The 12658-nt window shown below is 37.9% G+C and overlaps 1 protein-coding gene across 2 annotated transcripts in view; it reads left to right on the forward strand.

Moving 5' to 3' along the window:
* TGFBR1 (transforming growth factor beta receptor 1) overlaps window positions 1–12658 on the forward strand; it is a 68217-nt gene that overhangs the window by 39086 nt on the left and 16473 nt on the right. Inside the window, exons 3-5 of one of the 2 annotated variants that reach the window (XM_077140208.1) lie at window positions 1335–1577; window positions 6594–6824; window positions 12256–12423. In XM_077140208.1, coding sequence (XP_076996323.1) covers window positions 1335–1577; window positions 6594–6824; window positions 12256–12423 — 642 coding nt within the window. The remainder of the gene's footprint in view (window positions 1–1334; window positions 1578–6593; window positions 6825–12255; window positions 12424–12658) is intronic. The other variant, XM_077140210.1, reaches the window with a different exon arrangement.

Consider the following 12658-nt stretch of genomic DNA (forward strand, 5'->3'; position numbering starts at 1 on the left):
CAATTGATGCATATCTTTAAAGATGCGGTATTGATAGTGAACAACAGACTTGATACTGCCAATTTTACAGTCAGGCTTGGGAAATTGTATTCTAATTCAGAGAAAATGACAGTTGGTGAGCAAATTAAAGAGATAAGGAAGACAGATCTAGATAATCCAGTATGCTTGTTATAAGAATTACAGAAAAAAACAAAAGAGCAGGCAGAGAGAGAATATCAGGCTTTTAATGGAATATATGCTGAAGAAATTTATCAATTTCAGAAATAAAGGGAAAAAAATCATTAACATTCAACACTGGTTACCTATAAAAAGGGTAAGTCCAGATTTTCTGCTTTGTTAAATTCCAGGGGGCAATGGAGCATCACCCAAAAGCCTTGTAATGAGCCAAGTTATTTTTCATATACAACTCAGTAGACATCTTGAGACAATTATGTATTCCGTGTACAGGACCCATGTACTCTTCCTGAAAGAAATTACTAGAAATTATCATTTGATAGGAGTCAATCTAAGTAAAGATTTCAACAACGGGGAAGATGGGATATTAAAGAAATGATGGTGAACTAGCCATGCTTGGGATGCATGCCAAAATAATTGTAATTAATATGTTTTTGAAACAATGTAAAATGTTAATTATTAAAAGGTTATTTATAAGAATATAAATGATCTAGAATTAAAAGTCCAGTCCAGCTGGTTACAAAAGACTAAAAGTATTTACATACACACTCTTAATAAAACAAAAGATCTGTTATGTACTAGGGTAGTGAGACTGGAGGTAATTTTTATTTTTATTTATTTATTTATTTATTTTTAACATGGGCAGGCACCAGGAATTGAACCCGGGTCCTCTGGCATGGCAGGCAAGCGTTTTTGCCGCTGAGCCACTGTGGCCCACTCGTAATTTTTTATTTTTACTTTTTGCTCTTCTGTATTTAATACGTTTTTTTCCCTCTGCTGTGTGCATGTACTTGGCTTGGGGAAAGAAGAAAAACCAAAGTACTTTAAAAAAAAAAAGATTTTAAAGGAGCCATTGTTCATAGGAATTGTTCCAGATTACTGTTCCTTTTTAGTGATCAGAGGCTAATAAGAGGGAATACCTTAGAGTGGTGACAGTGGCTGGCTTTGTGATTTAGATGATGGCCAGAGAACAAGGGAAGAGAAAAGGAGAGCCTATGGGAGAAGCCTGGAAGCAGTATTCTGGCTTTAGCTCTTTGTGCTGCTCTAATGATGTGCTGTGATGAAGTGGTGGCAGTGGCAAACTGCAGGTAGTGTGGAGGGTGAGGGAAATGAGGATGTCACCTACAATATTTTTGTTGTTAATGTTTATTTCACTTGAGGCTCTTTTTCAGTAAAGCCACCATCTGGCCTTGGTCCCGTTGAACTGGCAGCTGTCATTGCTGGACCAGTCTGTTTCGTCTGTATCTCACTCATGTTGATGGTCTATATCTGCCATAACCGCACTGGCTTTCACCATCGAGTGCCAAATGAAGAGGATCCTTCATTAGATCGCCCTTTCATTTCAGAGGGTACTACGTTAAAAGATTTGATTTATGATATGACAACATCAGGTTCTGGATCAGGTAATGTTTTCCCTTTTCCCTAAAAACTCTTTTAAAAATGTAGTATTTATTTTAGTAGCTGGGTAAGCTGTTTGGTTTAGTTTATTAAAACTTAGGAGAGTGTGATCAGTATTTCAGATTTGAGTCTAGTAAAGTCTTTAAGCTTGATCTATATCAAACTGGAACTAGTTTGGTATAGATGGATAGTAAGTCAGCTTCACATTTGTGTAAATTTCAAAGCATTCTCATCTATATAATCTGTAGTGGTTTGGAGTTACATGGTTCAGAAACACATGTTCTTAAGCTACTGGAAATAGGTCATTTGATGAGATTATTTCAGTGATCTTAGATGTGGCCCAGCTGAATCTGAGTGGGTCTTAATCCTACTGCTGGAGTCCTTAGAGAGAAGATCACAGAGAGAGGAGCCACGAAGAGCCGCCGGGAGCTTGAAGTTAATGGAACAATAAGAGAAGGGAGAAAATGCTGCTATTTGCATTGTTATGTGACAGAAAAGCCAGTAACCTCAAAGATTACTGGCCAGCTAGAAGATAACAGTTTGGGAGGAAGCAAGCTTTCTAGTCTCTGAAACTGTGAGCCAATAAATGCCTGTTGTTAAGCCAACCCATTTTATGGTATTTATTTTAGCAGCCAAGAAAGTAAAACAGTTCTTGGTACTGGAAGTAGGGTATTGCTATTGCAGATACCTAAACATGTTGTTTTAGTTTGCTAGCTGCCAGAATGCAATATACCAGAAATGGAATGGTTTTTAAAATGGTAAATTTAATAAGTTGCTAATTTACAGTTCTAAGGCTGAGAAAGTGTTCCAATTAAAGCACATCTATAAAAATGTCCAATCTAAGGCATACAGGAAAAGATACCTTGGTTCAAGAAGGCCGATGAAGTTCAGAGTTTTTCTTTCAAGTGAGAAGGCACATGGTGAACATGGTCAGGGTTTCTCTGTCATCTGGAAAGGCATGTGACAAACATGGCATCATCTGCTAGCTTTCTGTCCTGGCTTCCTGTTTCATGAAGCTCCCCGGGAGGCATTTTCCTTCTTCATCTCCAAAGGTTGCTGGCTGGTGGACTCTGCTTCTCGTGGCTTCGTTGTTGTGCTCTCTCAGAATCTCAAGCTTTCTCCAAAATGTGTCCTCTTTTATAGGATTCTAATAAAGTAATCAAGACCCACCTAGAATGGGTGGAGACGCATCTCCACCTAATCCTGTTTAACAACCACTCTTGATTGAGTCACATCTCCAGGGTGATAATCTAATTAAAGTTTCAAACATACAGTGCTGAATAGGGATTAAAAGAAACAGCTGCCTTTACAAAATGGGATTAAGATTTAAAACGTGGCTTTTCTAGGGTACATACATCCTTTCAAACCAGCACACATGTGGAAATGGCTTTGGAATCAGGTAATGGGTAGAAGCTAGAAGAATTTGAGGGTTGAAAAATGAGTGAGAGCTGTAGAGAAAGTTTATATTGTCAAAGAATACATAACTCATCATGAACAAAATGTTGTTAGAAATATGGATGCTAACAGTACCTTCCAGTGAGGCCAGATAAATTGAAGATTTGAAAGTGTAGATAATGAAAATTTTCCTAATGTTTATGATCAAATGACATTAAAGGAACATTAAAGCTGATGTGTGATTGGGAAAGAATATGACTGAAGCACACAGCATTTATAATAATATACAAAGTTCATATAATGACAAATGTCTATTTATTTTAAGGAAATACATCCATAATGGTATGTGTACATATCTGTTCATTCAGTTAAATATAAGGAAACTGATATCTTCTGTAGAGTTAGGCCATATAGACTTAGTCAGTGAGTCCTGTACACAACTGCTAAGAAACGTACAGGGTTGTACTTAGGACAGCCTTAGGGACTTCTGAAACCTGTAGTGGTGCAGGGGGAGTGATACGGCATGGGACTGAGATGGCTCAGGCTTAGTTCTGAAGCTATGATAGCCTTTGGACAGGGGTGGTGAAGAAAAGGTTTTTTGGGTTTCCCTGGAATTTCCCGTTGATTCAGAGTGAGTCCAAAGAAGATTTGGCTCATTCTTGAAGTTACCCTGGATCACAACTTTGACAACTAAGGACCAAAGTCACCAAAAATCAGCATGGCTACAGATCATTTGGACTTTCCCTAAGAGCCCCTTCTTGTTGACAGATGCTCCCTGGCATAGTGGCCCATGTATCAAGCCTTGGGGACAACCCAGCTGAATGATACAGAGAAATTGCCATGTGGATATAAGTTGACTTCTGAATAAGAATACATTTGTTTACCTTTTTAAGAGTTGACATGAAGCAGAGAGGTGGAATTATTCTTCCATTTTATGTGCATTTTTAGATTTAGGACCACAGCTCTCTGTTGTCTGAAATGCTTTCCTTCTGTGCACTCTCAGAAACCTGTCTACCTTGCTTGCTAGTTCTATTTTGGCTGTTAAGTGATGTCTTGAGCCCAAGTTACTTCATCTTTAAAATGAAAGGAAAGATAAACCCTACCCTGTCTATGTGCCTGGATTGTTGTAAGATTCAAATGAGATATGACTGGGTGAAAGCACTTGGCAAATGGTAAAGGTATGTCTAAATGACAGGTGCTACTCTTATTGAAAAGATATTTGAAAGAAAAATCTCAGACATACAGTATCAATTTGCTTCATTGTACTCACAAAGCTTACTTGAAGGCTTCCTTTCCCTGTCACTGTTCATTGTATGCTGAATTCCCCCAAACTTACCCAAGCAGAAGCTGTTTCCTAGTCAATGATAGAAAATGCCAACTATTTCCCTTCTATTTATTATAAAGCTGTAAGGCCTTGTGCATGGGTCTGGTGCCATGAGTAGGTAAAATGGCTATAAATAGTATCTTTCCTTCATTGAGGGAAAGGTGGAATTAAACATTTCCTATTTTGAATTCCCATGGGTATTACCATGAACCCATGTCCTTAATGGAGGGGAGGCCCTATCTCTGTGTCACAAAGGCTGGACTTCTAACTTGGGCACTATAGAGAAGACAGTGGAGAGCCAGGTCTGGCAGTTCAAACTTGAAGCTTACCTCATCCCTCTTGCAATCATTTGAATCCCAGTCTGTGCGTGTGCTCATATTTAACCTGTAGTGAGATTGTGAAGTGTGGGTGACCGTGCACATGTGCATGTGCATCTCTTAGGCCTGTGTTCCTTATGTTTTGAGCAATGCCTGTGGCCTTTTGTAAGCTTTGCTCTTCAGGTTGTGCTAGTGTCACTCACACATGGAGCTACCCAGACCCTGCTTCCCTAGAGAAGCTCTCTCAAGTGATTCTAAAGATACAGAAGAGTGAAACAGAGGATACAGAGATTGAAATTAAACCTATTTATTTTTGTCTTTAGCAGAAAAGTTTTACCTTTTAGAATGCTCATTCATGTGGATTATATGAATTTGGTGAGTTTAGATTTGGTTTATAATTTTACTTGTGCATCTAGAATCCTTGTGTGATGGGCAAGACAAAAAACTTCCCTTGTCCCAGTAGACTTCCTTGACCAGGAGTCCTGAGCGTGTCAGGCATTTTCAGACTTCTCCTTTGCCACTCTCCTTTCCCTTTATTACTGGTCTTTGTGACTTGTGGCTTTAAGTACATGGTGTGGCCCTATGCCAGACTTTTAAAAAAAAATCAGTAGATTTGTATCTGTACTAAACAACATAGTTAGTAATTAATTATTCTTAGTACAAAAGAGTTCCTTGATTTAAGTGAGGCTTTCTCAGATGGTTATTTTAACTAGGAATCTCTTTATAAACATAAAAACAACTGTTTATAATTAGACTGTTAACTGTTTTGTGAAAGGAGGTAAGGAAGTTGTTCAAGGAGAAAAGTACCCGTTGAGAAACTTAAAGATAAAAAGATAGTTGCTTATGATGTCTTTTGAAACTTAACATTGAGATTTATAAGCATTTCACCTCAGAGAATGAAAGAGCGGTAATTTCGTTTACTATCATTAGGTTAACTTGATGCAGCAGGCCACTTTGAATATAGATTATAAATGATGCAGCTTATTTGTACATAGATTGCATAAATAAAATACTCATGTAGTACATGATGTACGTGGTATTTTATTTGTGTCAATATAATTTAAGATGACAGCTCCTCAGTGGATAGGATTTATGGTTTTAAGTGAATTGAAATGGTCCTTCATATGGTATCACTTAAATATTGTCGGTAGTTGCTACCTTTCTATAAATGAAATGTTTGGTAACATTATAAAGCAGATATTTTAGAGTATGACAAATTCAATTAGTAAAAATACTCCAATTCCTGATTACCCAGGAAGTCATTTGGCATCGTTTCTTAAGATACTAGCTTTGCCTGGATGGCTGATTCTTATAAGTAAGTTGCTCAACTTGAACTGTTTCCTGATTTTTTTTAAACTGATTTTTTAAAAGTTAGGCCAGAATTTACTTCTCTTTCTTATACTTTTCTCCTCCCATCAGTAAAGCTGTTACTAGATTCTTCTTTCTAAAATAAGATTCTTTTATCCCCACCTCTCCCACCCCTATGTATGCTCTTTCTGAGAACTTGTTAATGGTTCCTCTTTTACCTACTACTCTCTCGGTTGTTCTCTTGAGCATGGTATCCACGATCTCCAAGTTCTGGTGATTGCTTGCTTTCTCTTCTGCTTTGCCTCACACATCCTTGTCTTATCCAAGCAGCTGTTTCTTTACACATGTATTGCTTATTGTCTCCTTTTCTCTTGCATGCATTTTCCTCCTACCTACACACCTTACTGCCTCCTCTTCCACTTTGGTCTTGTTCCTTTTGAAAAGAATAACCTAAATTCCACTTACTTTACAAATCCTACCTTGATTCTCTTTAGGCAGGATTTTTTGGTGTATTTTATTGTATTTAATACTTATTTTCCTTTTATCATTATTTAGTTGCAAATGTCATCTGCGCCCAACTAGGTTGCAAATTCCTTAAAGGTAGAGCTAGTCATGGTGTTTGAAACACATAATGTTGGTGATTTTTATTTGTGGTGAATCTGTTTCTTTATCTTTAGGTTTACCATTGCTTGTTCAGAGAACAATTGCCAGAACAATCGTGCTACAAGAAAGCATTGGCAAAGGTCGGTTTGGAGAAGTTTGGCGGGGAAAGTGGAGGGGAGAAGAAGTTGCTGTCAAAATATTCTCCTCTAGAGAAGAACGTTCATGGTTCCGTGAAGCAGAAATTTATCAAACTGTTATGTTACGTCATGAAAACATCCTTGGATTCATAGCAGCAGACAATAAAGGTTGGTAACCTTTGTTTTTCCCTTACGTTGAATCTAATAAAATCTGTTTACAGAAATGTTTCCTAAACATTGCAAATTTGATGAGAAATATATATTTTTTATATAGTAGACCCATTAAGTCAAAGAGAATCTATTAGAAACAGAAACTTTTGAAAGAATTTTTCGACTTAATGACATGTTCCTAAATCTCAGATTGTTCTGTAAAATGTAAGTAACTGTTAAAAATACACACACACACACAATGCCAAGCCTTTGTCAGTTTAGTTCTGGGCAGTTAGTTATCAAGTATAATAATAATGTAGAAAAAGAATTATATTGTTTGCTCAACATTTTGATGTAGGATAGGACTCAGAGACCTGTTTTCTTTTAACCTTTTCCTGACCAGTACGGCATACTTATGACTATTTATGGGAGGGTAAAAATAACTTCTCAGTGTAATCTGTGTTTCTAAGTCATCAGGAGCTAAGCAAATTAATCTTTTTTGTCCTGTGGATTTACTTATTTTAATTTTTATTCTAGTAACATATACAATCTAAAATTTCCTCTTTTTACCACATTCAAATATATAATTCAGTGCTGTTAATTATGTTAACAATGTCATGCTACTGTCACCACCATCTATTACCAAAACTTTACCATGATCCCAAATAGAAACTTTGTACACTTTAAGCATTAGCTCCCCATTCCTTTTCCCCAGTGCAGCCCCTGGTAACCTGTATTTTGGATTCTAATTCTATGAGTTTGCATATTCTAATTATTTCAACTCCGTGAGATTATACAGCGTGTTAGTTTGCAAGTTGCCGAAATGCAATATACCAGAACTGAAACGGTTTTTAAGAAGGGGAATGAACTTGTATAAGTTACAAGTTTATAGTTCTAGGCCTATAAAAATGTCCAAACTAAGGCATCTAGGTAAAGATACTTTCATTCAAGGAAGGCTGATGGGTCAGGAACACCTCCATCAGCTGGGTAGTCATGTGGCTGGCATCTGCTAACCCCTTGCTCCTGGGCTCTGTGCTTTCAGCCTCTGTTCCTATAGGGATTCCTCACTTTGCTTCTCCAGGGCTGGTTTTCATCTCTTGACTTCCCTTTGCTCTCTCCAGGTTCTGGCTTGCTTAATATCTCATGGCCATGTCTGCTGGGCTCCAAGCATCTCCATATATTTATGTCTTTGTTCTCCAAGTGTCAGCATCTGTGTCAGCTTTATTCCGAAGTCTGTCAGCTCTATTGTTTCTGACTCTCTCCAAAACATTTCCTCTTTTAAAGGACTCCAGTAAACTAATCAAGACCCACCTGCAATGGGTGGAGTCACATCTTCATCTAATCAAAAGGTCACACCCACAGTTGGATGTGCCCTATCTCCATGGATATAGTCTAATCAAAGGTTTCTAACCTGCAGTATTGAATAAGGATTAAAAGAAATGACTGCCCCATAAGGTTGGATCAGGATTAAAACATGGCTTTTCTGGGATACATAATACTTTCAAACCAGTACATACACTGGTATGTATGTCCTTTTGTGTCTGGCTTATTTCACTCAGCATGATACCTTCATAGTTCATCCAGATTGCTGCTTATATCAGAACTTCATTTATTTTTACAGGTGAATAATATTTCATTGTGTGTATTATACCATATTTTCTTTATTCATCAGTTGATAGACACTTGGGTTGCTTCCATCTTTTGCCGGTTGTGATATTGCCGCTGTGAACATCGGTGTGCAAATATCTATTAAAGCAGAACTTTCCTGATTTGCAGATGATCCTACATCAAAAAATCTACATCAAAGCTACCAGAGCTAATAAATGAATTCATCTAAGTGATGGGGTACAAGACCAATACCCTAAAATCAGTAGTGTTTCTTTGTACTAGTAAGGAATAATTGGAGGAAAAAATCAAGGAAAAAATTACATTTACAATAGCAACTTAAAAAATGAAAAACCAGGAATAAGTCTAACCAAGAATGTAAAGGACTTGGACACACGAAACTTCATTGTTAAGAGAAATCAAGGAAGACCTGAGATTGGAAGGACATGCCATGTTCATGGATTGGAAGACTAAATATTGTTAAGTTTAATCTTTGAAGTAAATCTCGGTTATATAGAGAAATGGTTTCTACAAGACAGCCTTACTGTTGATAACCATGTGGATATTTTGCTGCTATAACAGGTGTCAGAGCAGATGCTTTAGAAACCCTAGAAGCCATGATGGTGGAGAGTTAAAATGAGTCGTGACCTGCAAAGAGTGGCTTCAGACCATACTTCACCTGCCTTTTTGGCTTCAGTTACCATTATACGCACATTTCCCACTTACAGCTCCTGCCAGAGACTTGTGCCTGCTATGCAGCCTACCTCCCTAAGGAGCTTGCCATGTCTCATGCCTCACTCAACACCCCCTTTGGCCCTGCAGTGCCCACATTCTGGATTTGTTGTTTGAATTCCTGTCGTGTCTCTTAGCTTGCCCCTCTGTGTTTTTCGTGTGTGCGAAGGGGCAGTGATAGATGTGATGGGCTTGGGTATTGGCCCTAAGTGGTATGCCACTTCAAAATATTTGTCCAGAGCTCAATTCTCATCAGATCTACCCTGAAGCAAATGCATTTCCAGCTTTCCTATTTCTCTAGAAATGCAGTCACTGCCTTTTTGGGTTTGGCCAGAACTGTTTTCTTCTCTCCCCTCCTGTTCATTTCTGCATCAGTATTTATTTCTTCAAAATACTGTGTTTCTCTCTAGTTGGTGGTTCTGGGTAATTTTTTATGAATTTCCTTTTGGTTTCTCTTTATTTTCAAAGTTATTTACAACAAGCATGTTATATAGATAATTTTCAGTATACAGTAAAGTAGAAAATAGTACAATCTGTAAGTAGTCTGAAGGCTCTAATTCCACAAAGAACAACTTCTCCCTTAGAGAATTTAGCCATGTTCATGGCTTAACTCCACCTTGGTGGTGACTTTCAAATCTACATTTTGAGCCTTCAGCCTCACCCAGTACCTGTTTTAGGCATGTTCCAAGTTGCAAACACACAACACTGGCACAAAATACTGGTGCTGCTGGATCCTGAGCTTTCTCTTCCCTTTTGTTCAAGCAGCAAGCAACCAAGGCGGTGCTGTCATCTGCTGGTCACCATGGGAACTAGCTGATCCTACAGGCTCACCCCACCCCACCCCCACCTTACTTATTAGTCAGGGATTAATGGACTTTGATGGCAACTCAGCCTGTCCACCCCATTCCCTTTTCCTTTACCTTCATCCACCTGATTTGGTTAATTCCTTCAGTCTTTTCTATGTGCATGGCCTCTTAAATAGCTTTCTTCTTTCTGCCTGTTTGTTGGTTACTTAAAGAAAATCTGCTTTTCTTCCATCTGCCTCTGTTCCTATATATTTCTTGTATTTGTGGACCTTTCAGAATTCAATCATGGTTTATAAGTATGCAAATAAAGCTAGTGATGTACTTATATCAAGGAAAAACAAAAAGTTCATTCTAGGGTAGCATCCATTTATAAAAAACTAATAAAATGAATCTCTAGTGATTTGAAAGTACCTAGAATCCCCTCCAGAGTCTTGTGAAAAGTTCCCATCTTCTTTCTTAATCTCTTCTTGTCAGAGTTTCTTTTCTTCAAGTAACAACCTACAAAATTAAAAATTTGATGTTTCTTCTTTTACCATTAATAGGAAAAGACACAGCATATTTTAAGTTTTTATATGCTAGGCACAGTACTAAACTCTTTCAGAGTCTGATATCTTCCGTGTTAAATCTTAACAGTCTTGCAAAGTAAGGTGTAAGAAGAAACAGGTTCATTGTCTAAGGAAAGAACTAAGTCAGTAACTGCCAGGCCCTGGTTTCCAGCCCGGGTTAGAATGACTTAGATGTGCATCTTTTACTAAATCATGTTACCCCCTAGTGTTGCGGTACTTTTTTCTTCATGATTTCATTAAATATATGGATTTTCATCTATTCTTAGGTTGAGTAGGCTCTTATTGACCAGCCTAGCCAGAACCTTTACCACTATTCCTATGGAAAAATGCATTTAAAATTCATGTCTCAGTTTATAAACTAACTTTTAGCACCCACATTCCTGCTTGTAACGTTCAAGATCACCTTGTCCAAAACTGGGTTCAGTCTTCTTTCTTTTTCCCTCTGACGTTCTGTTTCCATTTCAGCTTTCCCATATGTCAGTGATAACTACTATTTTTATATTTTCCTAAGCTAGAAAAGCTTAGAGCCACAATCACCTTTTCTGGCTTCTTTGTGAACTATATTCACAGTCTGTCACTAAAGCTTGTAATTTCTTCATTTTTGGTTTTTGGTTTGTCCCGTATTCTTCCATTCCCACAGTGTCCAAACTATGTCCTAATTACCTCTAATCTCCTTACTTCCCTCCCTGCTTCTTTCCTTCTTTCTTTCTTTCTTTCTTTCTTTCCTTCCCTCCTAGAAACAACCGCTGAACCAGGAAGTTTTCTAGGTGCTGAAGAGCCCCAGTTCTGCTACAACTTCTGTCTGTATAGACTCAGGAAGCTCACCATCTCTAAACTAGGAGTCTTTGTCTTGCAAATGGAATTACTCATTCTTGCCTTATCTCAAGAGTAGGGGCTTACTATGAGGATCTAAAGGATAAATGTGTATAAGTCTCTTGAAAAGTATCAGAAACTGAAAATACAAGAAAACCTGAAGGACGTAAGGAAAAAATCTGAAGGGGATACCTACAAGCATAAGGATAAAATCTGAAGGAAACACTTAAAGCATAAGAAGAAAATCTGAGGGAAACACCTAAAGCATAAGAAGAAAATCTGAAGGAAACACCTAACGCATAAGGAGACATTCTTCACTTGGTAACTGTGTGGTTCAGGGTTGAGTATGAACAGTGATAACCAAAATCAATAACCTTTGAATAAATATTCTGTGTGGTAGTTAGGTTCAGGTGTTAACTTGGCCAGGTGATGGTGCCTAGTTCTGTTGCTGTGGACTTGAATCATCAGCATGTGAAATTCATTTATGGCTGATTATATCTGCACTTGGCTATGGAAAGTGCCTTCTGCAATAAGTAATGTTTAACTTAATTAGCTGGAGCCTTAAAAGAGTTAAGGTCAGAAGAGAACTCAGTGCAGTCATAGCCTAAGCAGCTCAGCATGCCTCATCTTAGCACTCACAGCTCAGTCCAGACGTTTGGAAATACAGAAAGGAAATCACCCTGCAGAAGGCTGTTGGATTCCAGGAGCCAGGAGAGAAGGCCGGCAGATGTCCCTGTGTGCCTTCTCGCAAAAGAGAGAACCTCAGATGAAAGTTAGCTACCTTTCCTCTGAAGACCTATAAATTTTTAACTGAATAAATACTCTTTCATTAAAAACTGATCCATCTCTGGTGTGTTGAATTCTGGCAGCTTTGGCAGACTAAAACATTCTACAACCCAAGTGAAACATTATTTTTCTATTTTTCAGACAATGGTACATGGACTCAGCTCTGGTTGGTGTCAGATTATCATGAGCATGGATCTCTTTTTGATTACTTGAACAGATACACAGTTACTGTGGAAGGAATGATAAAGCTCGCTCTGTCCACAGCAAGTGGACTTGCCCATCTTCACATGGAGATTGTTGGTACCCAAGGTAACTTTTTAAGCAGTCATATTATTTATTCAAGCATTAAATTCCGTGAATATAATGTCTGTTCAGAAAATTTTTACAGGAAATCAGCCTAATTACAGATGTTTAAAATGAGTTTTTAGACAAGAACATTTTTCTGTTAAAAATCTCAGATGATGCTAGGAATCTGGGAAACTGTCTAGAAATTCTCTTGTTGCTGTAATAACACAGTGGTATTTTTACCAGTTCTTAAAAGTAG

This window comes from Tamandua tetradactyla, chromosome 2 (genome assembly GCF_023851605.1).
Source record: "Tamandua tetradactyla isolate mTamTet1 chromosome 2, mTamTet1.pri, whole genome shotgun sequence".
NCBI lineage: Eukaryota > Metazoa > Chordata > Mammalia > Pilosa > Myrmecophagidae > Tamandua > Tamandua tetradactyla.